The sequence below is a fragment of the Tauraco erythrolophus genome, chromosome 5, assembly GCF_009769465.1.
Source record: "Tauraco erythrolophus isolate bTauEry1 chromosome 5, bTauEry1.pri, whole genome shotgun sequence".
Taxonomy (NCBI): Eukaryota; Metazoa; Chordata; class Aves; order Musophagiformes; family Musophagidae; genus Tauraco; species Tauraco erythrolophus.
Genome location: NC_141469.1, coordinates 34,714,828 through 34,741,151, shown reverse-complemented (window position 1 = coordinate 34,741,151; position 26,324 = coordinate 34,714,828). Strand labels below are relative to the sequence as shown.

The 26,324-nt window shown below is 39.5% G+C and overlaps 1 protein-coding gene across 1 annotated transcript in view; it reads right to left on the bottom strand.

Annotated features, from left to right (window-relative positions):
- Positions 1–26,324, bottom strand: part of EVC2 (EvC ciliary complex subunit 2) — a 74,955-nt gene extending 48,631 nt beyond the window's left edge. Inside the window, exons 1-8 of the mRNA XM_086611988.1 lie at positions 26,282–26,324; positions 18,508–18,671; positions 17,904–17,969; positions 14,337–14,523; positions 12,206–12,315; positions 11,027–11,089; positions 5,915–6,049; positions 3,356–3,507 (exon numbers count right to left, since the gene is read on the bottom strand). Of these exons, the coding sequence (XP_086468114.1) occupies positions 3,356–3,507; positions 5,915–6,049; positions 11,027–11,089; positions 12,206–12,315; positions 14,337–14,523; positions 17,904–17,969; positions 18,508–18,671; positions 26,282–26,303 (899 nt within the window). The 5' untranslated portion in view covers positions 26,304–26,324. The remainder of the gene's footprint in view (positions 1–3,355; positions 3,508–5,914; positions 6,050–11,026; positions 11,090–12,205; positions 12,316–14,336; positions 14,524–17,903; positions 17,970–18,507; positions 18,672–26,281) is intronic.

Sequence of the window (26,324 nt, the reverse complement as noted above, 5' to 3'; positions counted from 1 at the left end):
CCATAATCTTCTAGTGTGCACATCAAATATTCAAATCACAGAGCTTCTTCTCATTAGCATTCATTGCCAATGGGCCAATATTCAGGAATATACACAGTAAGGAACCTACTGAGAATAAAAGCCAAGCTATTTTGCCGCATAATGTACACGAAGGATATGACTTATTAAGACAAAACTCACAAAATGAGTAACTAAAAAACTTCCTTATTAAATATTAAAAGTATGTTTTGTTCTCTAGTCAATCCTCCTGACATTGCAAACTATTTACACTCCAAAGATGTCTCTGTCCATAAATATTGAACACATGCTCCTCATGTATTTGCTAAACAATTTGGCACTGTCACTTTGTAAAAGACATTAACTATTAACATAGCTTTGTCATAAACAGGACAAAAAAACCCAACCTGTGGCTCTTACTTTTCTGAGTAACTTTCCCATTTGTGTCTGGACAAAAGAACAAAGTACCAGAATGATTCCAGCTGTGTTTACTATCACAGTGCAATTAAAATAAAAATACATCAATTATGTTGGCAAGCTTATACATACACCATGTAGAGAAAATGACACATAGCTGCATCAATACACGCAGACGGAATTCTCAAACTAGCATACAAGCAAGATGTTGTTGATTGGCTAAAAATGTCTGAGGTATCAAAAGCTCTCTAACGAAAGCCCCTATACTTTTGTCTCCCCAAATAATAAAAACCAGGATTATTATGCTAAAATTCATATTGATATACATATGACATAAAAAAATTGCATTCAGAATACAAGGCCAGTTCTTATCCTGGCAGTATACTGCCACTCTTATAAGACAATACAAGCCTCATTTCTCAGTTACTTACAGAAAACCCAACCATTGTATTGGGTGCTGCTAAATGTAGTAAACCAAAATGCAACATTGTTGAAAACCTGATTGTGACCACAGTTAGAAAAATTAGAGCATTTTGTTTAAGCATAGAATTCATTCAAATTTACTCTAATTGTCCACTAATAAATTACAAATGCACCATCTTTCTTTTTCCCATTATGTTTTGCCTATCACTATACTTAAAGCAGGTAATTCAGTGAAAAGAAGAATTACACCACTCTGGTTTTAGCCTAGATCACTGGCATAGAAGCTCCTAAGGCAATGGTATATTATTTTATCTTTGTCTTTGGGATCAGCTAAAAACCTGGATAATGTACAACAGTTTATGAAGTACAAGACTAAAATGAAACCTTTAAGGAATATAGACCAGAAATTAAAGGACTGCTTTGCCACAACTTGCAGAATGAATAAGAAACCAACATTAAGAGATGAGGAAGCATCCTAAGCTAAATATCATATAAAAGTGTTAATAATGAGAGATAAAACAAGGGGTGTATTATAGGTGCCGGAGAAAGCAGAAACAATATTGCATGTATCTAATATAAGTGTTAAAGTAACGCTGTGGCCTTTTCACCAACCAGCCAGCAAGACTGGGATTCGTCTCACCCACCTCCAGATCTCAGCAGCTGAGCTAATCAGCCCAGGCTCTAGGCTTTAGGGTCAGTGGGTGCAGCACCTATACAATTCATTTTTCGGACGTCTACTTTAGGGTGAGAATAATCACACCCTAGAAATGCCCTTTTTCACCCGACTAAAAAAGGGGACTCAGGGCAACTTGGTGTAGTAGTCCATGTTGCAAAACTCCTCACTGGGATAAACTGCAACACCAGCAAGAGAGGAGAGGAACAGGTGTGTAGTAATTGAATACACATATTCAACGAGTGCCAACAAAAAGAGGGAAAGAATAGAAAAAAACATGGTAAGTGTATCCGTGTGTCACCTAATAGTAAATGAATCAGAAGGTCCAGTTTAAAACTACAAGAAACGGGAAGAGTTAGGATAATCTAAATAGGGATTAGGAAGCACCCATTGCTAACAGGTAGAGGCTGATTTGAGCCCTTCACAGTAACGTCCATCACCCTTTCAATCACCTTTTGTAGCATGAACCACTGTAACTCTGGATGCTTTTGCAGTTCATCTACCATTCTCACCCCAGAAGAAGAGATAGGTAACTCAGAAGGCGAAGGTTAGTGACTGTTTGCTGATGGGCATCTGTTTTATTCGCTGCATTGCTCTACCTCCTTAGAGGTAAAGAAAATAGAAACTGTGAGGAGAGAAGCAGAAGCAAGACATACATTTGTGCTAACCGTGTAAGAATATTTAAAAACTTTAGCCCCTGGATACATACTCAGACCAAGAAATGAATCCTGTTTTATGGGTTTAGAAATAATCCAGTTATAAAAATAATCCTATCCAAAGGTTTGCAAGAATATTTACCTTTCTAAACCACAACGTATCTGAAAACAGTCTAGCTTTTTTTTTTCTCAAACTAGCTAGATATACACTATCACTGAAATAAATTAATACTAAAGTGAGTTAAAAAAATGTTTTGTCCTGTTCTTCTTAACATTCACATACTGATTTTCAGGATAAGTCTTCTCAAAGCCCAAGCTGCTATATAGTTATAAAAGGAAGGACCAATGTGCAATTTACAGAGATAAGTATTCCAATTATCAAGAAAATTCATGAAATAATAATGCTGTTAGTTACACTTTAAGAAAGAAAATTACTTCCACGGCCCCGTAACTTTTCCTTCTCAGCTTCTATAGATTTTATAGTTGCATAACATTGCCTGCAACCTGACTTAGCAGGAGCTAACGGCAAGACTGAACAAACAAAATCCATTCTGTCCTCACATCAGACCTTTTTATCAAATTCAGCTGAAGAGCAGCTGACCTTTACAGCGGCGTGTTTCTGTCAAACAGCCCAGACTAGCCTTTCAACAACACCAGGAGAGTTTCTCTGCTCTACCCAGTGGTCCCTCCGATTGCAGCGACGTGGTATCTTTCAGGCAGCACTACGAGCTGCCACTCCTTAGACTCTGATTCAGGTGTTTCCAAAATATGCTACTACACAGTGATGCTGGTACCCAGCAGGGGCTCTCTTTTCAATGACAAAAGCCACCCTTTCTAAAGCAGAACGTGTTCAGCAATACACCCTTTCAAAATTTTCCTTCACACAGAAAAGTTTCCCATTACATAATGAACAACAGAGAGGCAAAACTAGATGTTCTTTTGGATTGGAAAACTTGCATGACTAAGGCCTAGATGGAGCTGTGACTTCTACAGGAAAAGCAAGACGAAATACGACAATTTTCAGTTCCCACAGATGGCTATTTCATATAGTTCAAAAACCTAAAGGAGTGCAGTCACGTGTGTAAACAGACTCTATGAAGAAAAATAAAAGGGTAGATAGTCAAAGCATGTTCAAAGGTTTGGTTGTGATAAATGTAATAAATGTAATGTAATAGAAGTGAATTCTTACTCTTCTAAAGCCTGAAGCATATTCCCAGATTCTTCAAAGGACAGAATATCAATGATTTGATCGTTCATAATTATATCTTCACTGAAGAGATCACCTGAATTAAAATGAGAAGGCTCCAGGTTGTGATTTTGGCTGAGCTCATGCTGTATCTCCTAAAAAAAAAAAAAAGTAAGCTTCAGATTATAAAAAAAAATTTGCACTGAGTGTCTGATCTAATTTTATTGCAGGTAACTCTGAGTGAGAAGGTTCCTACTTATCATCAAACTGTATAGCTGGAAAGGGTATAAAGAGATTGTTCAATTCAGATATGTATCTAAAATCAAATATACTACTTTTGTTTCAGGCTGAACTTTTTGTATATACCTGATCCAGGACAAACGAATAATTAATGGAGAAGACAGAAGACTCTACATTGACTTTAGTAGGCTTGTGAAAGCCTTCTAGGAGGTTATCTTCCACTATAAACTTTCTAGGCCAATTTTTTAAAAACTGCCAGGGTATACAAATTATATATGGCAAGGTTACAGTATTATGAGGTGAACAACATTAAAAACTAATCCTATGAATGATGGAAGCGACTCAGTTCATGATTCGGTGAGATTCCCTTGAGACTGAGAGCTAATAAAATTACTATACAAAAAAAAGTATGATGCTAGGACCAAACTGGCCCTTTTTTTATGGTTTCATTATCACAGCTTTTTCTGTAAAAAGAAAGGCGGCACACCCTTTTTATTTAAAGGGATTATTTTTTCAGGCCTAAAAGAAATAAAAATTATTGATGAAATCATTTTAAACTGCAGAAAATAAGGCTGGAAGTGATTTGTGAGCACCTCTCTGTCCAGAGGGACAGGCGATCCACCAACGTTTGAGCAGTCCTCTTACAGGACTGATAGCCCATGTGAATCTAATGAAGTTCAACAAGGCCAAGTGCAAGGTCCTGCACACGGGTCAGGGCAATCCCAAGCACAAGTACAGGCTGGGCAGAGAATGGATTGAGAGCAGCACAGAAGAAAAGGACTTATGGGTGTTGGTTGAGAAGAAGCTCAACATGAGCCAGCAATGTGCCCTTGCTGCCCAGAAAGCCAATCGTATCCTGGGCTGCATCCAAAGCAGCGTGGCCAGCAGGTCCAGGGAGGTGATTCTGCCCCTCTACTCTGCTCTCAGGAGACCCCACCTGGAATACTGCCTTCAGCTCTGGAGTCTCCAACACAAGAAGGACATGGAGCTGCTGGAGCGAGTCCAGAGGAGGGTCACGAAGATGATCTGAAGGCTGGAGCACCTCTGCTATGAAGACAGGCTGAGAGAGTTGGGGTTGTTCAGCCTGGAGGAGAGAAGGCTCCATGGAGACCTTAGAGCAGCCTTCCAGTACTTAAAGGGAATCTACAAGAAAGCTGGAGAGGGACTTTTTGCAAGGTGCTTGTAGTGATAGGACAAGGAGGAATAGCTTTAAACTGAAAGAAGGGAGATTTAGATTAGATCTAAGAAATTCTTCCCTCTGACAGTGGTGAAACACTGGAAGAGGTTGCCCAGAGACGCTGTGAATGTCCAATTCCTGGAAGTGTTCAAGGCCAGGCTGGATGAGGCTTTGAGCAATCTGATCTAGTGGAACGTGTCCCTGTCTGTGGCAGGGTTGGAAGTAGATGATCTTTAAGGTTCCTTCCAACCCAAATCATTCTATGACTGCTCCAACCACTGCAATATTCTGACTGGGGTCTCTAGCTTCCTCCCATTGAAGTTGTTCCACCTTGCATCAATACTCAAAGAATTAATGGGAGCAAGGGCTGGAACTTGGGCCAACCTGATTAATATTTATCGACTACTCTATTTTCTCTCTCTGGCCCAGTATGCACTGAAACACTTTCTCCAAACTAGCACAGCTTGGATAAAGATCAGTTAAAATGCTCCATCCCCAAACTCAACTGTTCTGCTGAATCACTCAAGAGATTAAGGCACATCCCAAGAACTAAGACTAAATTCAAATCCCTATTGCTGATTATCAGAAATAAAATTTGGACCCAAGTAAGATGTGCTCGAGGTGAGTGGTCTACTCCCTGGGCAACTGCTCATAACCCGCAGACATCCTGCCTCTCATTTTGGGGAAGGAAGAGGAGAGGAGGAAGGGAGGAATATGAAAATAAATAAATACCCAAAGGGTAATCTCCCTCCAGTTTGAAACTAACATCCAGGTACTGACAGCAGTTCTTTTGATCAGATTATCATTCTCACACTCTTCTCTAAATCTGATTATGTTAAAGATTAGAGGTTGTAGAGATTACATTATCTGCGAATCCAATCCATCACTTGGTGGCTTTTTATTTATAGAATCATAGAATCACAGAATCATAAAATGGTTAGGGTTGGAAGGGATCTCAAAGATCATCTAGTTCCAACCCCCCTGCCATGGGCAGGGACACCCTCCACTACACCAGGTTGCTCAAAGGCTAAAAACTCTTTTCTTCAAAAACTCTTTACACAATCTGTAGTAGTTAGCAAGTTATATCACCAGATATGATCAACGAAAAAATTAAATAAAGTACCGTTATGGACAGTGTGACTCACCTGGTTTTTACTACAGAAACTCCATTTTAATATTTGGGATCGGTAAACAATGAAAAACACAACACATGTCAATACAAGGGAAACAAAAAAAGCAATGAAGAACCCTGAAGCATGGATGGCATGGCTGTAAGAAATCTGAAATGGAAAGACCACATTATTAAAACTACATTTTAAAGATATATAAAGATCAGACTCAAAGATTATAACTGTAATCAACACAGTAAATTATTTTTAAATGGCATTACACAACTTCAGGATTTCTCAGCATTAAGTTGTAAATACTACATTTTTGTTTATTTTTTCAAACAAGTGTCTATTTTCCATAGGTTTTCAAGTCAGCATGGTTCGTTACGTTAATTTAGTCCGAATTCCTGTGTAACTCCAAGCAACAGAACTCTCAGACTGAATTTTAGGCGCTGTGACTTTTGGGTGTCCCGTACTTAATTCACAGGTGCACCCATTTTCCAGCATTACCACGCTCTCCTAAGTCTCACTAAAATTGGTGGTATTCGATATCGCTTAGAGTCTAGGAAAAATCAGTCTAATGTTGGCTACCTTCAACTAATGGCCATTTCTTGATTCAATAAAACTGAGTAATCACGACAGGGAAAAAGCACCAATACGAGTTCAGAACAAATACGTAACCGACAGTTGACAAAACCACTTGATTTGTGTGCATCCTTGCAGTTTCTGCATGAGCCAGAGACAAAGCAGAATAGCAGGAGCATTGGAACTATAAGCCAACTAATAACTTTGTAGGCCTTTCGCTTTAGCTCTTAATTTAAACTTTAAATTGAATTGCATTAAAAATTAATTTTTACTTCATGCTCCGTGTAGCAAAAGTTAATTCAATGTTTGTTTAGTTCTTTGAGATCTCTGGATGAAAAACTATTAGTATAAAGTTTCACCACAAACTAATCACTCTGCTAGGGCTAGAAAGTGTAAATAATTAACATGCTGCTTGCAAGCTGGGCTTGGTCATCTCTTGGAGTAGAAGCCTGAGAGCATTCCATGGAGTCAACAGTAATTCTGCATAGGAAGCAATAATCAAACGTGGTCGACAACTTGAAAATGACTTATTCGAATTTAACAGCAGAATTTTATCCCTTTACTGCCTGATTTTTCTCTCTCTGATATATTTTTGTACACTGAAAACCTGCCATGTGTCTAACTGAAAGGAACTACTTCATGTCAGACTGTTGTTTCACAGGCTCGGCTCCTCAAAGCTGCGGGAGATGCAATCAACATGATTTCAGCTGAATTAGGTGATGGTGTCAGTATCGACATCATCAAGACTTTAACACAGTCTACTATTTGGCACTTGCACGTTTCCAAGAAGATCCAAGGTTTACTTCACAGTATTGTACATGTAGAATGAACAATTGCTCTGACTGACAGAGCTACGTTTGGTTTGTTTTTCTGTTTTGTTTTGGTTTTTAATGTGCTTAGTCTAAAATAATGAAATCCTTGAAGCACTTTGAAGTTCATTAAAAGTTTTGGGACTCAGTATCTATCTGAGTAAGCCAGGTATGTGCTGAATTCCTTCTCATACCTTTCAATATCATTAAACACATTAATTTTTCACTTCCATGTGTAATTATCAAGACATTGTCTGAATGTTTTTTCCTGACATAGCTTCCTACTACTTTGGCCAATTGCTTCCGTTATGCTCCCCTGTACCACGGCCGATCACTAAGGACACCCAGCACATCTACATCAGTGCCTGAACCAACTCTCTCCTCCTCTGACTCCGCACTGTCCTCCAGTTCTTTCCCATGAGCTCAGTTAGAGCTGCATCACTTTTAACATCTTCACCTTGAAAGATGATTTAAGTAAATATTAAATAACTCCTTTCCCTAACCCAGTCTTTACTTCTTTCGCAGCTCAAAAGAGTTTAGCCCATACCCCTTGAATAGTCACAGAGCCAGGAAACATCTGTGTGTGACCTGGAAAAAATGCAATTCCTCTTAACTCAGTCTGCTGTCCCCAGCTTCTCCGGTTGCACTAGGTGGTCAAGAGGGAATCACGGAAGGATTCTCCTTGAGCTCTGCCACACCAAGGCTGCACCTAAGGTCTCACCACTTTCAAGGAACAGGAGATACTGCAGATAATACTTAAGAAAAAAAAATGCTGCTTTGGAACCACTTCATCATTTTGCCTGAATTCACTCGCATTTGTCTAATTTCCAAGTACTCTGTGAACTTTAAGGATCTATCTAGGTTTCTGGGGAAAGCAGGAATCTGGCTACGGGTTCAATGAAGCTGAAACAAAGCTGGTTAAGTTTTGACCCAGAAAAAGTGCTGGCTAGGAAATGATCCTGGGCTTTCAAAGTAAAGTAAAAGGCGGGATCTATGGTGGGACAGTCAGTGTGCATCTGGGCAGGTAGTTCTGCCAGAGGTTAAGCTCCAATGCAGAAAAATGGACAAGCTGTGGTTTTATACTTAAAGAAATTGGTTCTGGAAGGACAGTCCATGTCACAGCAGGGCTGTAAACCCAAGCAGGAGGACACAGCAGGCACCTAACGGTATCTCAAAGCATCACAGCAGATGCTGAGGGGCAGGTGCCAGAGCCTCTGCACAACCCAAAGCGTAGGACCAGTGTTGGCACTGCAGACCAACCTTCAAACCATTGACACATCAGTGAGCCTCACAACCCATATCCTAAGCTACCTTCTTAAGCCATCCCAATAGTGGGAACAGGCATTACCGGCTCAAGTTTCTTCCAAAAAACACTGTGCTCCCACTGATTTGAAGGATGCTGAGGGAAGCGAGCCTGGTAAAAATCAGATCAAAGTAATTATTGTTATCATCTCATGCAACATGCTTAGATGGAAGAACTTCCTTTTGTCTTTTTCACTACAGCTTCCTACTCAGCATCAAAATCACCCAACTGAGGGCAGAGGCACGCAGTACTCACAACCCGCGAAATGCTGCGGGAAGACATCTGGCATGGACACTCAGATGAGCAACACTCATATTTTTTCCTAACTCACAAAATTACCTAGTCAAAGGCAACCAAGAACTTTCTTCCAGTGGCATATAAAAGAAAATCCACTTGGTTTGTAAAACATTAAAGAACAGCACAGCAGCCCAGTGTGCAAGCAAACCACGTGAAAGCTGATGGGATCAACTTAGCATGGCACTGCCATGACTACGTAATTCATTCTTCCCTTTTCTGTCTCCAAAGTCAACATTAGGTATCCACCTAGTCACAATATATGTTGGTCTCACCACACCCATGAGCAGTTTTAAATAATGATTTTTAATAAATAAAAATCTCCGAGATTGAGAGCATTTATGACAGCTCAAGATATGGATGAAACCCAATCCATGACACCTTCTTCAGCTGATCATAACTTTCTTGCACAAACTGATTTTATTCTGGAACACTTTATGTTTGGCCACAGCCCAAAGGCAAATACTATGCATGTGAAACATGATGTGTTTCATAATTTCTAAGCTTTATTTTTAAAAAATTAACAGTATTCTCTACACACCTTTACCACACATTTTAATTACAAAACCTGTTCATTTAGTAAGTTCAAATGCAGCTGAGGCAATTTTACCTAACTATGAAATAGTCCCCAAGAATTTGTTGAGGTCTAACCATCAAGTTCAAGTTGGAAAAAACCCCAACATTATAAAGGTTTTAAGTATAGAAATAGATTGCAGGAATTTTCACAGCAGGCTGAGGCCAATGTAGCTTATGGTCTTAGCTTAGACATCACCAACTGCTGCATATCAATTCACACTGAACTCTACAGAAAACCACTCATGAAGCTATTTTCCTGATCCAGTCAGCTACTGCGTGGCTTATACCTTTAAGACTAAGAGTTTCCAAAAAACACGTTTATTGTAATTCCAAGCATAATTCTTAGCTATACGAATGTCCAATTCTTTTAAATCTTACTAGACCTTTATCCAGGAACAATGAGTTCTCTAGCTCATGCATAGTTTTATTTTATATCAGGTTTAAGTCTGGCTTTCATTTTAACAGAATGGGTACTTGATCCTCAATTACAAGGAAATCAAGCCTGGACTTATATCTATTACACTAATAGATGGTAAGAGGGCAAGAGATTTCCAGCAAAATAGAATACTGGAACAAGAGGCCCCTATGCCCAATCTCCAAATAGACTACTGATTTTAAAGGTGGAGAGGAACTCATGGAACAGGCCTATGAATGGAATGAGAGGTCTAGTCCTCAGGACCTCTTCAGGCAAGTCCCATCCACATGAACTTTAGATTTCGAATGATACAACCATGGCAAAAATGTTTGGAGGTGAAACAAACCATTTTCTTCTGCCTGGACACAAATAATCACAGTGCTCTTGGCAACGAGGCCACAGCTCCTTAAAAAAAAAAAGACCGCTTGCAATACAGCATCGTGTCAAAGGTATTGAGAGGCTGGGGAAGAAAAACAAGTTTGCTGAAGAGAGAATTCTACCAATGAAACTGATGGATGCAGTGGGGAGTTCTCTAATAAAAAAATATCTAGAAGAATAACACTGTTTTCTGCAATCAATATAATTTTGAAGGTTTCTTTGGACTCTTAGAAACCACTTTAATTTAGAAGCCAAGAACAGGAAGTCGTATTGGAAGAAGGACTCGTTAAAAAACTAAAAGAAAACATAAGCTATGCCTCTCTTACTGAAGTTTTCTTTCTTAGGCTCCCCACAAAGCTATTTTTTGATTTGTGTATCAGCATGATACAGAAACCTCTTCTCAACAGATCGAGGATAACTCCACTCTTTCGGAAAGGCAAAAAGCTTTCTCATGGTGGTTTTGCACAGGGGCAGGTGAATGTATTCCTCATCACAGTTCTCTGTGCCTGGACAATTCTTAAAAAAAACCCCATGGCTAGGAATATAATGGAAGTTTGTAGATTTTCCATACTAAATATTGCTGCTTTAAGACAACAAGGACCTTCTATCTTGACTCCTGCTTTCTTCCTCTTAAAATCAGAGATGGCAGAACTTGTGTATGATTAATACCCCATAGCTGAGTGATGAGTTATAAGCACATAAGGACATTTTTTGCTCCTAGGATTTAGTTTAGCTTGTCCATAAGTTTAAGCAGGAGAGTCAATATAATACTAAATCATAGAATTTACCTTGGTCTTTTCTTCTGCAGTTATGGTGAACGATGCTGTCAATGACACAAGATGTGTTTTATTCTGAGAGAGATATAAAAATATTACACATATTAAAAAAATTAGCAGAATCCACTGGCAAGCAGCCTAGAGTTTCTAGAAAAGCTTGTGCTTAGACGATAAGCTATACTTCTCATTAAACTTAAAACTGAAATACATCTGATCATAAAATGCAGTGTACTTAGGAGTAACACTAACAGACGTGGAAGCAGCTGCTCTGTGGGATACACTCCCCTTCTAATCACAGAGAGGCATATTCCAGTGCTTATAGAATTACATTTTTCTCTGCCTATAAAATCTAGGCTGACTGAAAATGCACAGAACAGGAGCCAAAGGCAGTGCATATGTCTCTACTCTTATAGTTCCCTGTTATTTCAAGTCTTGTGTTCTACCACTCTGGTATCATTCTCATGCACACTGAATATTTTTCCCTCTAAATCAAAGGAGATACAGCAGTTGAAATGAAAATACATCTGCATGTCCTAATTACATGCAATTATGAAAACCACAGAAAAAATATCAAGCCGTATGTCAGAATCAGAAAATTTTACTTTGGAAGAAATCACTTGTTCTGCCTCCTTAGTCCTGCCTCCTACTCAAAGCCAGGATAACTCCAGCTTTAGACCAGTTCTCTTGGAGCCTGGTACCACCGAGTTATCAAAAATTACTAAGGATGGAGGTTCCTCAGCTTCACAACTCTCATACTAAAAAAGTATATTTCTTATGAGCAAGTAGGTTTTCCTTTGCTGTAACTTGTTTTTGGTTAAAAGAAATTATTTTCTGATAAAAATATGGGAAAACTTTCTCTCTCTCACAGACTACAGGAATACATGCATAAATATATGGAACACCATTACTTCCAGGATACATAGATAAATTGGAGAGAAATAAAAAAAGTACAGAGAAAAGCTAAAGGACAACACACAAACATACTTCACCTATTTAAGGAAGGAAGCCTAGGACTTCCTAAGCTATGAAGAATAACTAATTTATTTATAAATTCATGGCAAACAATCGGAGAGCCTAAGAACCTCGTTTCATTACATGCAGGCCTCATTGCTTAGGCGGACAAAAACCACCTTGGAGACTTTTTTTTTTACAAAAATTGTGAAGACCAAAATAAAATTGTAAAGGAAATACCTGTGATGAACTCCTGAAAGTTAGCTTTGCAGGCAGTGTCAAGACCCTGCCATCCCACGTTTCTTTTGTATCAAGAAGTGCAGAGTAGTTGATTGCAAAGTACTCTCCACCTGTTAGAGAAAAAAAAACAACTATGTAGATTAAGCAAGTGAGGTACATCTACCAGTGCAATAGTGTCTGCATTTTCTTAAACAGAACAGTTACTACACTGACTCAGGAAACAACCCAGTACAGTGGCACATCTTTTTTTTAACAGTAAGACTGGGTGTGAATCTCTGCAGAGCTGAGCACCCAGCTGAGCTCAGCTGCAGTTATAGATGCTTGCCAAATTTCAAAAGCAAGTTCAATATGAATAAAACATCTGTGGAGCTTTTTAGGTTCCTCTTTAGACTGTGCTTTCCTCACCAGCAAAAGTGCTCTCCTAGGAACCAGGCTACAGTGAGCTCACAACAGTGACTTCACGGGAACTCAGCAGAGGAGCAGCCAGAGCCCCGCAGCATACTCCAGAGAGGAGGGATATGGATAGATCTGCTCTGTCCCAGGAAAATTTTGCAAAGATCCCTGGGAAGGGCTTGGGATAGCACTGGAGCTTTTCCTTTCCAACACAACAGATGCCCCATATCTAGAGCAGACAGTTCCTGCATATATGATCAGCAACATCCTTTGTATCTGCTGCTTCTAGGAACTCAAGCAAATTTGGCACAGGATCTGGAAACTGCATTAAATGACACCTCAACCTACTGAAAAGCATCACGTTTTGACTGATCCTCAAACTCAACATGAGATACTTAAAACTTTTTTTTTTTAATAAAACAGACAGCCTACATTATAATCACTAACTAGTCAGTTCTCCTCCTGAGATTTCACCTGAATTTTGATTCACAGTGCACTGGAGCACTGAAAAACTATTATGGCTAACATGCAGCATGACAGCATAGGCATAGCCCTTCTGTCCACCCCCAGTGGCAATGTATGAGCTGAGACCAGGACTGACATAGTAAAGACCAAGCATTAAACTAAGCAGAAATCCATTCTGCTGGATTTTCTTCCATTTCAGTATTCTTCATGCTGATTCATGCAACTTATTTGGGCTGGGAAAGCTAGATTCATTTCCAGATTCAGTAATTTCAATAACTGCTCCAATTTGGTTTACTAGATCAGCTCTGCAAGACGTTTTTCTCTTTCTCAGGCATCAATCTTTCTTAAAGAACCTCTGTTGAGAGCCAGCAATTCCTTGACATTTTCAGAAAACCCAACCCCACAATCAGTACCACTACTCAAACTGCTGTTATGAGAAATGGAGTCTGGCTATCTACTTGCAATCAGCCAGCAGCCCCAGGATCACCTATTTCCCTCCCTATTTGGAAATCTTTCACCAGTAAAACACTATCAAAACCCTAGATACTTCAATCATAAACAGATCTTACCAAACACTTCTAAAGCTCCAAGCGAAATATCATGACTCAAAAGCAAGTTGCTAATTTTCTAGGTACTCGTGCTTAGGAAAAGAGAGATGACGAAATCAAGAAAGGTAAAATTTTATGGATGTGCAATGATCCAACTGCTACCAAAGGAACAGACTGGTTCCAAGAGTGGAACAAGTTTCTCTCTATTACTTGGTTTGATTTTATAATTTGCTCAGTTTGAGGAGAAGAGGTACTGAGAAGAGCTGCCTTAGTTTTGATGAATCATCTTGCCTGCTTCCATGGCCTTTTGCAATTCCCATGCACCTCAATACCTCAGCAAGCCAATCTGCCTGCTTGGCTCTAGAAGGGGGACTCATCAGATTGATTAAAACAGCTTGTGCAGCAGCTTTTAAAAGTACCCAAAATGAACAAATACTATCATGAAAGATCCAGTTTCATTCTGATGGTAGTGACTTTCACAGAGTACAGGGGCTCACTTCTGTGCCTAGGAGATCAGAAGCAATTCAAATGTGGGAGCCAAAATGTGAGTTAATAGAATTTTAAACTGCGGCACAAAAACTTGCCCAGGGTTTTTCACCCGTATTAACTGATAATTGGAGAATGCAAACCACTAAAACCAAACAAATAAATAAATAAATGTTGTGATTTGAACAGATGCTCTTCCACATGTGTAAGCAGGGTTACTTCCCTGCAGATTTTCTTACCTTGCAAGAATCGTTTCCTGTAAATCTGTATACCATCTGTGGTCCCATTACCACTGTTTTTTTGAACGTGAAGACCAGTGATATTGTCCAGGAGGGTAAGATCTGTAATGTTTGTTGAGATCAGCATGTTGGTGTTATTAATCAGTAGTGTAACGTAGGCAGTTTGAGGGTCATGTTCAACATCCACCTGCAAAGAGAAATATTAATATTAATAGCGCAAAATGGCTGTATGTGCATCTTAACAGCAAAATTCATACTCTTGATTACTAATTAAAGTTCATCATATGTGTAAACTTATCAGAAGGCATTCTGACCTGCAAATGGCACTACACTCAGTTTGATCTCAAACTCCCAAGAAGATTTTAATCTTCGGTATGTCAAGCTGTTGCTTGGAGACAAAGTGACAGGAAGCCAGAGTTGGAAACCCAGGTCAGGCAGAGCCAGAAGTGAAGACAAGAATCTGAACATCCCTGTGATACCTCATACAACACAGAACTGGATCATTAACTTTATAACCCAAGTCTGGAAAATTCTTAACTTTGAACTTCTGTACCACCAGGATGTTTCTTTTGCAAGCTGCCCACATTGCAAATTCATTCTCTCCATGCAGTTTTGGTCTCCATTTCCCTTTTTTCAGGGCAACCACACTCTCTGAAGGGTGCTGGCTGCCTCGATTCACCCTTCTCATGCGAGGGCTGATGGAGCTACCAGTGGACTTGGGAGTTGACGGTTCTGCTTCCAGTTAGTGGTGAAATTCATAAATTACCAATCTCTAGCAACATGCACTCATGTAGTTTATTTATTTATTCCATTAGGCTTTTAACTCTTATTGAGTAATTATACCCTCTAAATGAAATTACTTTGAGCACGGAGTTGCTTACTGACCCCTCACCTTGCAAATTGCTTTCCCATACAACTCATACCAATCCAGAATTGTCTCAAACTTTATCAGGTCTACAATATGCTGATCTATAGTATAGCCATGATGGTATATCAGTCTTCTAATAATGACAACAAACTAACAATTTAACTGCCCAAAGTATGATTCAGGTCATCTCTTTTTCTTTTTTCCTCCTCCTTTTTAGGAAACGTCTACTCTGTATCTGGACACCAGCGAATATAAATAATCAAGCAGATCCTGCCCCCCCCGCCCCCGAAATGAGTTCTAAAAATATGAATTGTGATAGACTTCAGAAATCACACCAGAGCCACAGGGTTTGACATATGTAATCAAGATTTCATTGTGTATCACTGATCTCTGCATTTCATACTAGTTCAGTATAGAAACAAATTACAGGTTTAGGATATCTTATGAATATATAGAAGGAGAAGAAACAGCTAATTGAAATTATTATTGCTTAGTTTGCATTTTTCTATTTAAGTATCAATAAATAAAGTATGTCTTAATAAATCTTTTTATATAACTAACTCTCCTTGGTATACTACACTAAATTTTCCAAACTCATTACAGCAAGTTAAACCTCAACTGTATTAAACAAATCTTATGGCGAAAAAACCCCAACTATTTATTGTACTAAAGTCTACAAATAATTGTCAGCATGTATAAAAATAGGCTTAATCATATTTGCGAGGAAAGCATTACCGATTTCTTATGTTTGTATATCAAGAATTATAATCCAACATTTATGAGACTGAAAATCACCAAATATTAAAAATGTGATATATTTTGGGCAGATTTGCTCTCTCCTGGTTTCTGAATTGGCACGATGCAGTCAACATGCCTTTCAACCTTTCCTGTGCAGTCACAAAGGCTAGAAACTTGATTTAAAAGGCACAAACAAAACGAAGCAGGAAAAAAAAGCCTCAAAGTCACACAAGGAAAATCCAAAGCCACAAAGCAGAGACCCTCACTCAATCACCAAAACACCTTGAAAGATTCATGGTTCAAACTGTATGAACTGCTAACAGTAAGTGTGGATGGGTTGTGCAGGCAAACACAGATGCAACAGCAAAAGAGGGAGCTGGGGAAACAGGTGGAAATAGAAAAACTTTTTCCTCCCTTCATTTTCCCATACCTTTCCCTTTCTGCGATAAGGTGTTGGAAAAATGCTGACTCCAAGAAGTAAACATATGTCATCTCCATGCTCTGAGGAGCTACTCATGGTAGGAGGAGGATAATGTGCAAAATTCACTTTTTTTCCATTTAAAACAGCTAAAGACCACCATATGGCCAGTCTGCCTCTTAGCAGGAAAGCATCTGTTCAGTTAGGACTGAAGTAGATGGTAAGGTAAGCAAAGGAAAATAAAATGTGAACCGCATTTGAAGGTGGAAGACAATCACATACAATTGCATAGTTTTCAGTAATTTACAACTAATATCACTGCAAAATTATTTTCTGATAATCCTAGCATCTACAACAGACTAACTTTGATCTTGTACAGCAGGATTTCACAGTTTTTAATGATCCTGTGTGAGGCTGTGCTAAGAATAGCAGAAAAAAACAATATGTAACTGTCTCAAACTCTCCTGAGCAGCTCTGATACAAAAACCGGGAATCTACAGCCGGAAAAGCAGAAGATTCTGTGTTACTGCTCTTATGTCTGAAATGCTCACTATTCAGCCTCATTGATTATGATACGCAGCCATTTCAATAACAACATTATAGGTAATTAGTGCCATGAGATGTGATGCATATTCATTCTTCTCTATGCAAACGATCTAGTGCAGGTTTTAATGTCATCTCTTCTGCACTGGTTACTGAATCCTCTACTCTCATATGCAGCATCTCAGTGGCTGAATTCAGATTCGTCTTAAAGCTGGATGCACTTTCTCCCTCCAAGGGACAGGTAAGATGAACTGTCTCTAATTATAAAAATGCGGACTTGCTTCATCCAGTGTTGAAAAAAAATGGGGAAAAAGAAAGGAAAAATAACAGTCTAGGTAAATCTATCAACCTATGCCACATAAAGTAAAAATAAAATGGAAGTTTTAAAATTTCCTTATAGTAGGGAGGCCTTTGCTCTTCATAAGCATTTTACAAAAGTCAAATGAAACCTTTTTTTTCATTAAATACGTGCTGTAGCTGAGTTCCACTCTATATGCAGACTATGACATATTGGCTCCTCTAAGCCTATGTGACAGGATGCCCAAAGGCCCAGCAGGCACCATAGGGCTCAGTGCCCCATCCTTCCAAATGAGTTCATAGTTGACACAGGTAGGTCACTCCCGGTTGAGCCAAAAGAGTACCTCGGTAGGCTTATCTCATCCTCTAAAGAAGTTTGTCTCTATCTCTACCCAGCCTGGTGGCTGATTTTCTAGAGTTCGCTAGTCTTTGCCTATGTATAGTTTTACGAATTCACACTGAGGTATTTACTTTGATCACAGTCCAAAATCTTCTGAAGTCTGAGAGAAGATTTCACTGACTTCCTTCAGTTTTGAATCAACATTGCAAAACTGTGCCTCTTACAGAGAGTGCAACCATCTTAACATCAAAATGGACATGCTCCCAAACACTCAGCATGGGCACAATTCTATTCTCACTTTTTAAAAGACATTTGGGTACAAACTTCCTATCAAATTAACAAGACAAATGTAAGAAAACTTACCACACCACATTTCTGAAGGGTTATTCCAAATCCAGAAGACATTGACATATTGGACACATCTTCAGGCTGTGGAGGAAGGGGAAAAGTCTACTTAGTGTATGAAAACATAATAATTCACAAACTGCAGCACAAGTTATATTACGTAAATAATTAAACGAGAAAATAAATTAGAGGTATTAATTGCCTTCAAATTCAAGAGCTTTTTTATCGCAACACACGATTCTTTTTCTAGTCCAAATTTGTATGAACTGCTTACACCCACAAGTAATTACTAGCATCTTGATTGATATATTCATCTTTTGGCTAATACAATTCCCTAACAAAATACGCTATGCACAAAGTTCATCAGACTGTACAGATGCATTTCATATACTAAGTGCCTATCAGAATTTATGCAGCAATCACATAGTTGTAGCTGTAACAATAATTCTTTGGAAATCTCACAACTAGTTGGTGCTGCTGAAGCCATCTCAAGTGAACATAATCACCTGAGACAGGATTAGAAATGTACTAATTGGGTAGTAAATTCCCACTGATGTTCATTTCTGATATAATTGGTACGATCATTATGAATATTAAAAGTGGCAAACCATCTTTCACTGACCAGTTGGTGGTTAACAGAAGACTCTCGTTTGAACAAAATCTTCTTTGTCCATGAGGGTATCAAAGCAAAGAGCGAATGGCTCCACTGATCGTCCGAGGCTGCAGAAGTCAAGAGTTCGTGATGGGCTTCACTTGCTTTAATGACCAGAGGTGAGGGCATCATTGCTGAAAACCAAGGCAACACTCTGCATTAGAGCTAAAGCTGACTCGTGCGGCAGCTGCTTGGTGCGCAGCAACCCCGGCAGATTCCAGCCAGGGATGGAGCTGATGGTACCCAGTCACGCCACGACCAGCACGCTCTCCCCTAAAGCACTTAAAATCCATACAGGCAACAGAGACATGAGGCCAGAGAGGAAACAGAGATGAGATTTGCCCCACAAAACCCAGCAGGATCTAGAAAAAAAAACCTAGGGAACTCACACATCTGCCACAGAAAACTTCTTGCCATTTAAATGCAAAGTGTCTAATGCATGAATTAAAAAGTTTCAGCCTTAAATCAACTGTAGTATTTCCAACACAAAGAAATTTTCAGCAAAGCATAAATAATTGAAGCACTCTACAATGTGAGTGGCCTCAGTGCTAAGGGTGTTCTGCGTCGAAGATACAGTCTGCCAATTAACCATTAACTATGTCAATACATATTCAGAACAAAAATACTTCTCAGATAGGTAAGGGTCTCAGTTACATTTCAGTTGAATTGGAGTGCCACCAAATCAAATGCTCCTCAATTTAGTAATTAGAAATATAAATGCTAGCTTATACTCTTATATTTTTCTAAAAGATTAGTCCACGATGTCACATAAAATGACAAGAACACTTTTGAAATCATATCATTTTCATCCACTAAAGTAAAAGCACCTATGACATTAATAAAAGGAGCTTATACTAAAAATCAATAATTTAATATACTAAATTGTCAAAAGGTAAAGCTGCTGAATGTCATTAAAAAAAAATGTCATTAAAATTTTAAAACTACAGTTGGCTGGCTATGTTTAAAGAAGATACTTTTTTTCCTTTCTTTGCATAATAGTTCTCATTTATCACTTATTTTTAAATTCCATATTTTAATCACTAGCAATATAAATTCATATGAACAAAACCTCTCATTGAAAAGCAAAGATTTTTGGCAAATTACATTTTTCTATAAAGTTTTCATTAAAAAAACACTATTATATGTTAATGAAATATGAAAAACTGAAGATAATTAAAATCTCATTAATACAAGAAGCTGCTTTTTTAAAAAAAGACACTGCTTGGTTGGAAGAATAATATAGAGAAATACTGTTAGCTCTAAATACAAAAGTCATGCACAGAGCATTCAGAATTGGACCCTTAAAGGGAGGTCCTATAAAGGGCCTTGAAGCATTGATGCACATGAACCACTGAAAATATTCCTGTTAACATAATGAAAGAGATGCAGTCCTGCTGCTTACAGAACCCAGATGGACATTTGCCCTTGGGGAGCTTCACTGTCTTCCCATGCTGGAATAGCATGTTTTTTGTTCAGAAGGGAGTGGTTTATATTGGACAAAATTGTGGATATATAGGCCAGGAAAAGCTAGTTGTTTATATTTTACCATTAGTTTTAACTGACTTCTCTAAGCTTTACTTAAATACTTAAACCACTGTTAAATGATGCCACAGACTCAGACTAATTTAGGGACTGTAAACATAAAAAGGTAAACTTGAGATGAACAGTAATCTGTATAATTACACAGAGTCACAGAATCACAGAACCACAGAATGTTATGGATTAGAAGGGACCTCAAAGGATCATCTAGTCCAATCCCCCTGCTGGAGCAGGACCACCTAGATCAGATCACACAAGAACGTGTCCAGGCGGGTTTTGAACATCTCCAGAGAAGAAGACTCCACAACCTCTCTGGGCAGCCTGTTCCAGTGTTCTGTTACCCTTACTGGGAAGAAGTTCTTCCTCATGTTTAAGTGGAACCTCCTATGTTCCAGCTTATATCCATTTCCCCTTGTCCTATCATTGGATGCCACTGAGAAGAGCCTGGCTCCATCCTCACGGCAGTCACCCTTTACATATTTATAAACATTAATGAGGTCCCCCCTCAGTCTTCTCTTCTCCAAGATAAAGAGACCCAGCTTCCTCAGCCTTTCCTCATAAGGGAGATGCTCCACTCCCTTAATCATCTTTGTGGCCCTGTGCTGGACTCTCTCAAGCAGTTCCTTGTCCTTCTTGAACTGAGGGGCCCAGCACTGGACACAATATTCCAGATGCAGCCTCACCAGGGCAGAGTAGATGGGGAGGAGAACGTCTCTCGACCCTTCTAATACACCCCAGGATGCCATTGGCCTTCTTGGCCACAAGGGCACATTGCTGGCTCATGGTCATTCTGCTGTCCACCACGACCCCCAAGTCCCTTTCACCTGTGCTGCTCCCCAACAGTTCAGTCCCCAACTTGTACTGGTACATGCGGTTGTTCTTACCCAGATGCAAGACTCTACACTCGCCCTTGTTGTATTTCATTAAATTTCTCCCCGCCCAACTCTCCAGTCTGTCCAGGTCTCTCTGAATGGCAGCACAGCCTTCAGGTGTGTCACCCACTCCTCCCTGTTTAGTGTCATCAGCAAACTTGCTGACCGTGCACTCCATTCCCTCATCCAAGTCACTGACGAACATGTTGAACAATACTGTTCCCAGTACCGACCCTTGAGGGACTCCACTGGATACAGGCTTCCAACTGGACTCTACCAAATGTCTGCATATCTTTGGGGCTGGAATGTTTTCAGGGTAGTCATGCATGGCGTATTTCTGTTTCAAGACTAAGCCAGAGCCCATGACACTCAGGATGACACCAGTGCTGAACTGGAAGCGCAGTACAGACCTGCAGGCTACCAGTCTGAGCCCACCTGGCCACGGCACTCCCCAGCACATCCAAGTATCGTACTACGTCTCACCTCCAATGGTTCTAAACCTATGTTCTGACTACTGAATCAAGCCTCTTCACAGTTTCGTATAGATATATCCAAACATTGAAAAACATTCATTTTATATTTGCTATGTCTCTCATATGTTAAAGCAATTGCCACCCCATTCCTATGGAGGTGGAGCACCAATTCTTTTTGTTTTCTTGCCAGACTACAGGAGATGCACTTTAGTAAACAGAAACCCTGATTGAAGACGTGGAGCTTCTCTGTAGGGCTTTGTAAGTGACAGAAGCCAAAAAGACAAAATGTATGGGCTAGGTTGAGCAACTACTGCCTTGAAAGTGCTGCTTATTTAGCAGATCATTTCTGTGTTTTGGATGAGGAAGGTCAGCCAACAAGAGCGGGTAATAGCTGCACAAAATATCTTTTGTTCTTGTGCCCTATGCAGCATGACATCCCCACCAGCACATCCAACTGCACTTTTCATGCAACAGCAAATCCCGATGCTCCCCTCTGGAGAGTATCAAGTCCACAGTAACCAGTTTAATTAAATGATTATGTTATTTGACTCTAAATAAATGTCTGGATTACTAATTAGACAGATGAGTCTGTTTTCAAGTTGTGCTTTGTCATCACTTTGAATCCCAAGATAACGTGCCCAGCTCCCAGTAGAAGTCTGCAGGCATGTTATTTGGCTGTTCCATCATCGGTAATTGGAGGTTGGGGATTTTGCAGGTTCTTGACATTACGTTAAGCAGCCTCAATGTTGATGATGATTACAAAGATACTTCTGCGAATTCACTTGTATCTTTCCGTCACTCAGTGGAAGGTTTTGCTTAAATAGATTCAATCAGTGTGACATATGTTCATACAGCAACACGTGCCACTGCCTTCCTCCAGATTTTTTCTCATCCTTCCTATTAATTTTTAAGAATATAGGCTGTTTTTTTATACCCTGGTATCCCTTGGCAGTAAAGCAGCACTTTCCTATCTCATTATTTTTTGTAGTATCAACTGTCAGTTAAATAACTTTTTCCTGATCCACACAGACGTAACTGTCACTAGAACACTATATAGCTCAGTCCACCTGACCTACAAGAACATAACTGCTTTTCCGCATAACTTGCTGTGTACTCTTAACATCAAGACAACATAATTGTATTTATCAATTCACCTGCTGTCGCCTTTCAGATAAGGTCGTAGATGGACTATAGATGGCTGATGATTGCTTGAAAAGCTGGATGCTTAATATCTGAGAAAGGATGGTACAGGCACAACACATTCTGTGGTTTTCACGTCTATTCTAGATTCCTGTTCTGAAATTGTTTTCTTTTAACAAATAGATTCATCTGAGGTTGGAAAACACTAATACTTGAATCCTGAAGCCTTTCACTAACAAGCATCGAGCTTTCTTTTGGATACCCTGCTGTTCAGAAGTGTGAGCACAGGAATGTCAGTGCCCCTTCAGAGGTGCATCCCAAATCCGCGACTGACCTTGCAGTCTCCTTGTTCCTTCCACTCGCTTTTCTTCTTACAGCTTCCATCTTCACCATTTTTCTAGCTGTTTTCAGAAAACCTATTATCAGAGCTGCATGGTCTACACTTCCATTAGTTTCTAAAGGAAAACTATTCCCACTGCTTTTTGAAAGGGAAACTTTGCAAAGCAGGGGAACAGTTTCAGCTTCACGCACAGCCCAAACAGCCCCCTCTCCGCTGGGCTTGCCAGGCTGCCACCGGGCACTCCCAGAGTACAGCTTCAGGCCAAAACATTTCCTAGCGAGCAAACCAGCAGAGCATGAGGCTTAACGTGGAGCTTCCCTGCAAGCATCTCCAAAGATGCCAAGTGTAACTGATCATCAAAGAAGGGTAGTAATTTCACTTTCTTTTGAGATGTGAGACAGCATCACCATGATGAAATTTGCTTTTGTTTTCCTTAAGTAAATGTTCCATGTTTTTACAAAGTATTATCAAGTTGTTAAATATTTTATCTTACTTTTAATTAGCATGGTACTAAAATGTTTTCCGATTATTTATCTTCCATAAACCCAATATAAACAGATATGCCAGAACTCTGTCTTAAACTGCATATTCCTAGCTAATTACCAGTGCTAGCTGGTAGGTTGACTTTGTATTGAATTACAAAAAGAAAACATGAAAATAAATAGTACTACAGCTGAAACAGCTGGACGATTGGTGTAACATTTTACCACTCAAGTTACTATAGCAGTCACTCTGTCCCACATATGCATAGTGCCACAACAATATGAAATGACAAGCACACAGTTGATCAGAACAGTTTCTGTTATTTAACGCTGTTCAATATTGCTATTCTCCCCAGGCAGTCAGTTCCCACTCCTCAGCTTTGTACACTAATGCTTTGGATGGTGATCTTTTGCTCTCTGGGACCTCCAGCAGCCACAGTCAAGGCACACACAATACACTTAGGAAGGAAAGCTCCCCACTCCCAGCTCTCACTGCCTTCGCTTGCTGCTCAGGGCGTGCAAGTGCGAAGAGGATCCAACCTGGTGCAAAATGCACTTACTGCGTGGAATCTGTGGCGACAGTGGGTCTGTGTTCATAGGAGCCTTATTTGTGCTTGACAGAAGTTAAGGTGAAGGTTATTCTTGGCCATGGCAATTAAACAGGATGATACAAAATTAAGACAGTCTTGCAATAGGTGTGCAGCAAAGACTCCAGTGTGCTCTTAAGGCTCTTGTACCTTTTTAACGCATCCTAAGCTGCCAAATTACAGTAGGAAAGTGAAGACTCTGACAAGTTTGTGAAATGTCAAGTTGAGAATTAAAAATTACCTGACACTGGGAGGAAAAAAAGCAATTTAACTAAGACAGTCATTTTAATTCTTAGCTCTTAAGGGCTGTGTATTTCAAGTCCCACACCTGCAGTCCAATTTGCTTTCCCCCAAAATTTATCAGCAAAGTTTTGAATAATCATACTCTATTTCAGTGAGGAAGAAAAGAGTTAAATATACTTGCTTACTGTATTTTTGTGGTTGTTCTGAATTATTCCCTGTCCTGAAAACCATCCAGGACACAAGATCCAATTTAAAGTCCATTCAATTACACACAACAATGAACAGGCAAAGGTAGTAATTTACTGTATTTCAGTTTTGAATGTTGCCATGAACTTTTCTTGTTATAAAGTCAAAGAAACTATGGGCATTAACAAGAAAAAATGAATCTACTCTCCAAGCCTGTTTTGAGTAAGTCAGAGCAGACTCAAACATAACTGTCAAAAATCCACTGAGTTCCTCAATCATAGGGCTATTCTGGCATCGCTTTTTCTCATCCAGAAACGACTACAAAAAGCTTTCAACAGCAGCTCCAAGATCAGTGTGCTGCCACAAAATGTTTCCCTTCAGCGCACTGCCATTTTCAACTTCAAAGGTTCACTGCTTTCATTTAAAATTTCTTCAGCAAGAAATAAAGAGCCCAGCACCTTGATTAAGCAAACCACTAAAAACTTCGTTTTAAGTATATTAAAAATTCATGTTTATTAGAATGGGACAATTCTCAGTTATAAAATCAAGTGTACAATTCAGCGCTTGTAGCAGCCCCTCATTTAACACATATATTTACCTACTAATGAAATGGCAGAGATGCAATCATGAACAAAAAAATACTACATATCAAAATCCTCCAATCACCCCACTTTTTCTTCAGCATCAGAAGGTTCTTCTGAACTACAAAACCACATGCATTTCCTCTCCTAGTGGACGGTACATTAATAATCTGCAACCCATTAGAAAGCAAGATACAAGAAGCAAAGATGACATTTAATAAACACAGGAAAAAGCAAGGAAGCTCAGCAAATCTGAATTATTTGCTTTCGTATTTAAATTAATAAACTCATTTGTGAATTAGCCATGGCATGGGGCAAAGAAATTACAGGCATCTCACTAGATCACTGCTTCACAGCGTGTACTTTCTTGGCAAATGCATGTCATGAAATCATCTCTTGGGGAACTGCAGCCATGGGGAGGGTCTATTTCAGACATTGCATTGCCCCTGCTAATGTGCTGTATGAGGATGCTCTAACCTTTCAGGGTACTCATCTCCACTACACTTGGGTGAGGTAGCACAGTATTTATTATACATGTATAGAGAAAAAGACCAGAGGCTCAGAGAAACTAAGTGATTTATTCAAACGTACACAAAGAGCCTGTGGCAGTCAGCCTTCAGATGCAGCTCCTCAAATCTGTAAGTGATTTCTCTAAGTATCAAGGCACCCTATTTCAACCAGATCAGACAACTACAACTGGAGATGCTTGGTGTATCTGAGATCAGTGATAAGTATACTTCATATCCACTGTAAAGAGTACTAGTATCCCAGCAACGCTTCCAGGTCCCCTACATCTATGAGTCTTCAAAAACTTGGTCCAGGACAAAGTATCTTATTTATTTAATTGCAGAGATCTTTGAAAACAGCTTCAAGAGTAGGTATTGCAACAGTGGTAGTAAATGCATACAAGTTAAGTTATCTTCTGAAGAGGAAAAAGGTCTTGATCAGCTTATATAATAGGAGTTTTCCACAACACTGGGAATCCCAGGCATTAGAGGGTACTGGCCTATGTCATTATGTTTAATGAGGAAAACGGGCTTCTCCTGAAAATTACTCAGAGCAGGGTACAAACTAAGGTCTTCTCACAGGGGTTCCATTCTAGATGAGCTGTTTAGGAAGCCTAGAGCACCCTTGTTCCTAACTTATGAGCGAACAGTCCCCTGTGATCCAGGATTAAGAGTCCCACTGACGACAGCAGGCCACCCATGCACAGCTCCCATCCTCTGCCTACCCATGCACCCATGCCCTGGGAGTCCTGGGACTCTCACAGCGCTGAAAAGAGAGAGAAAACAGCTACATACCCATCATTCCCAGACATCCCATCTCTTCTTGATGCCACAGATT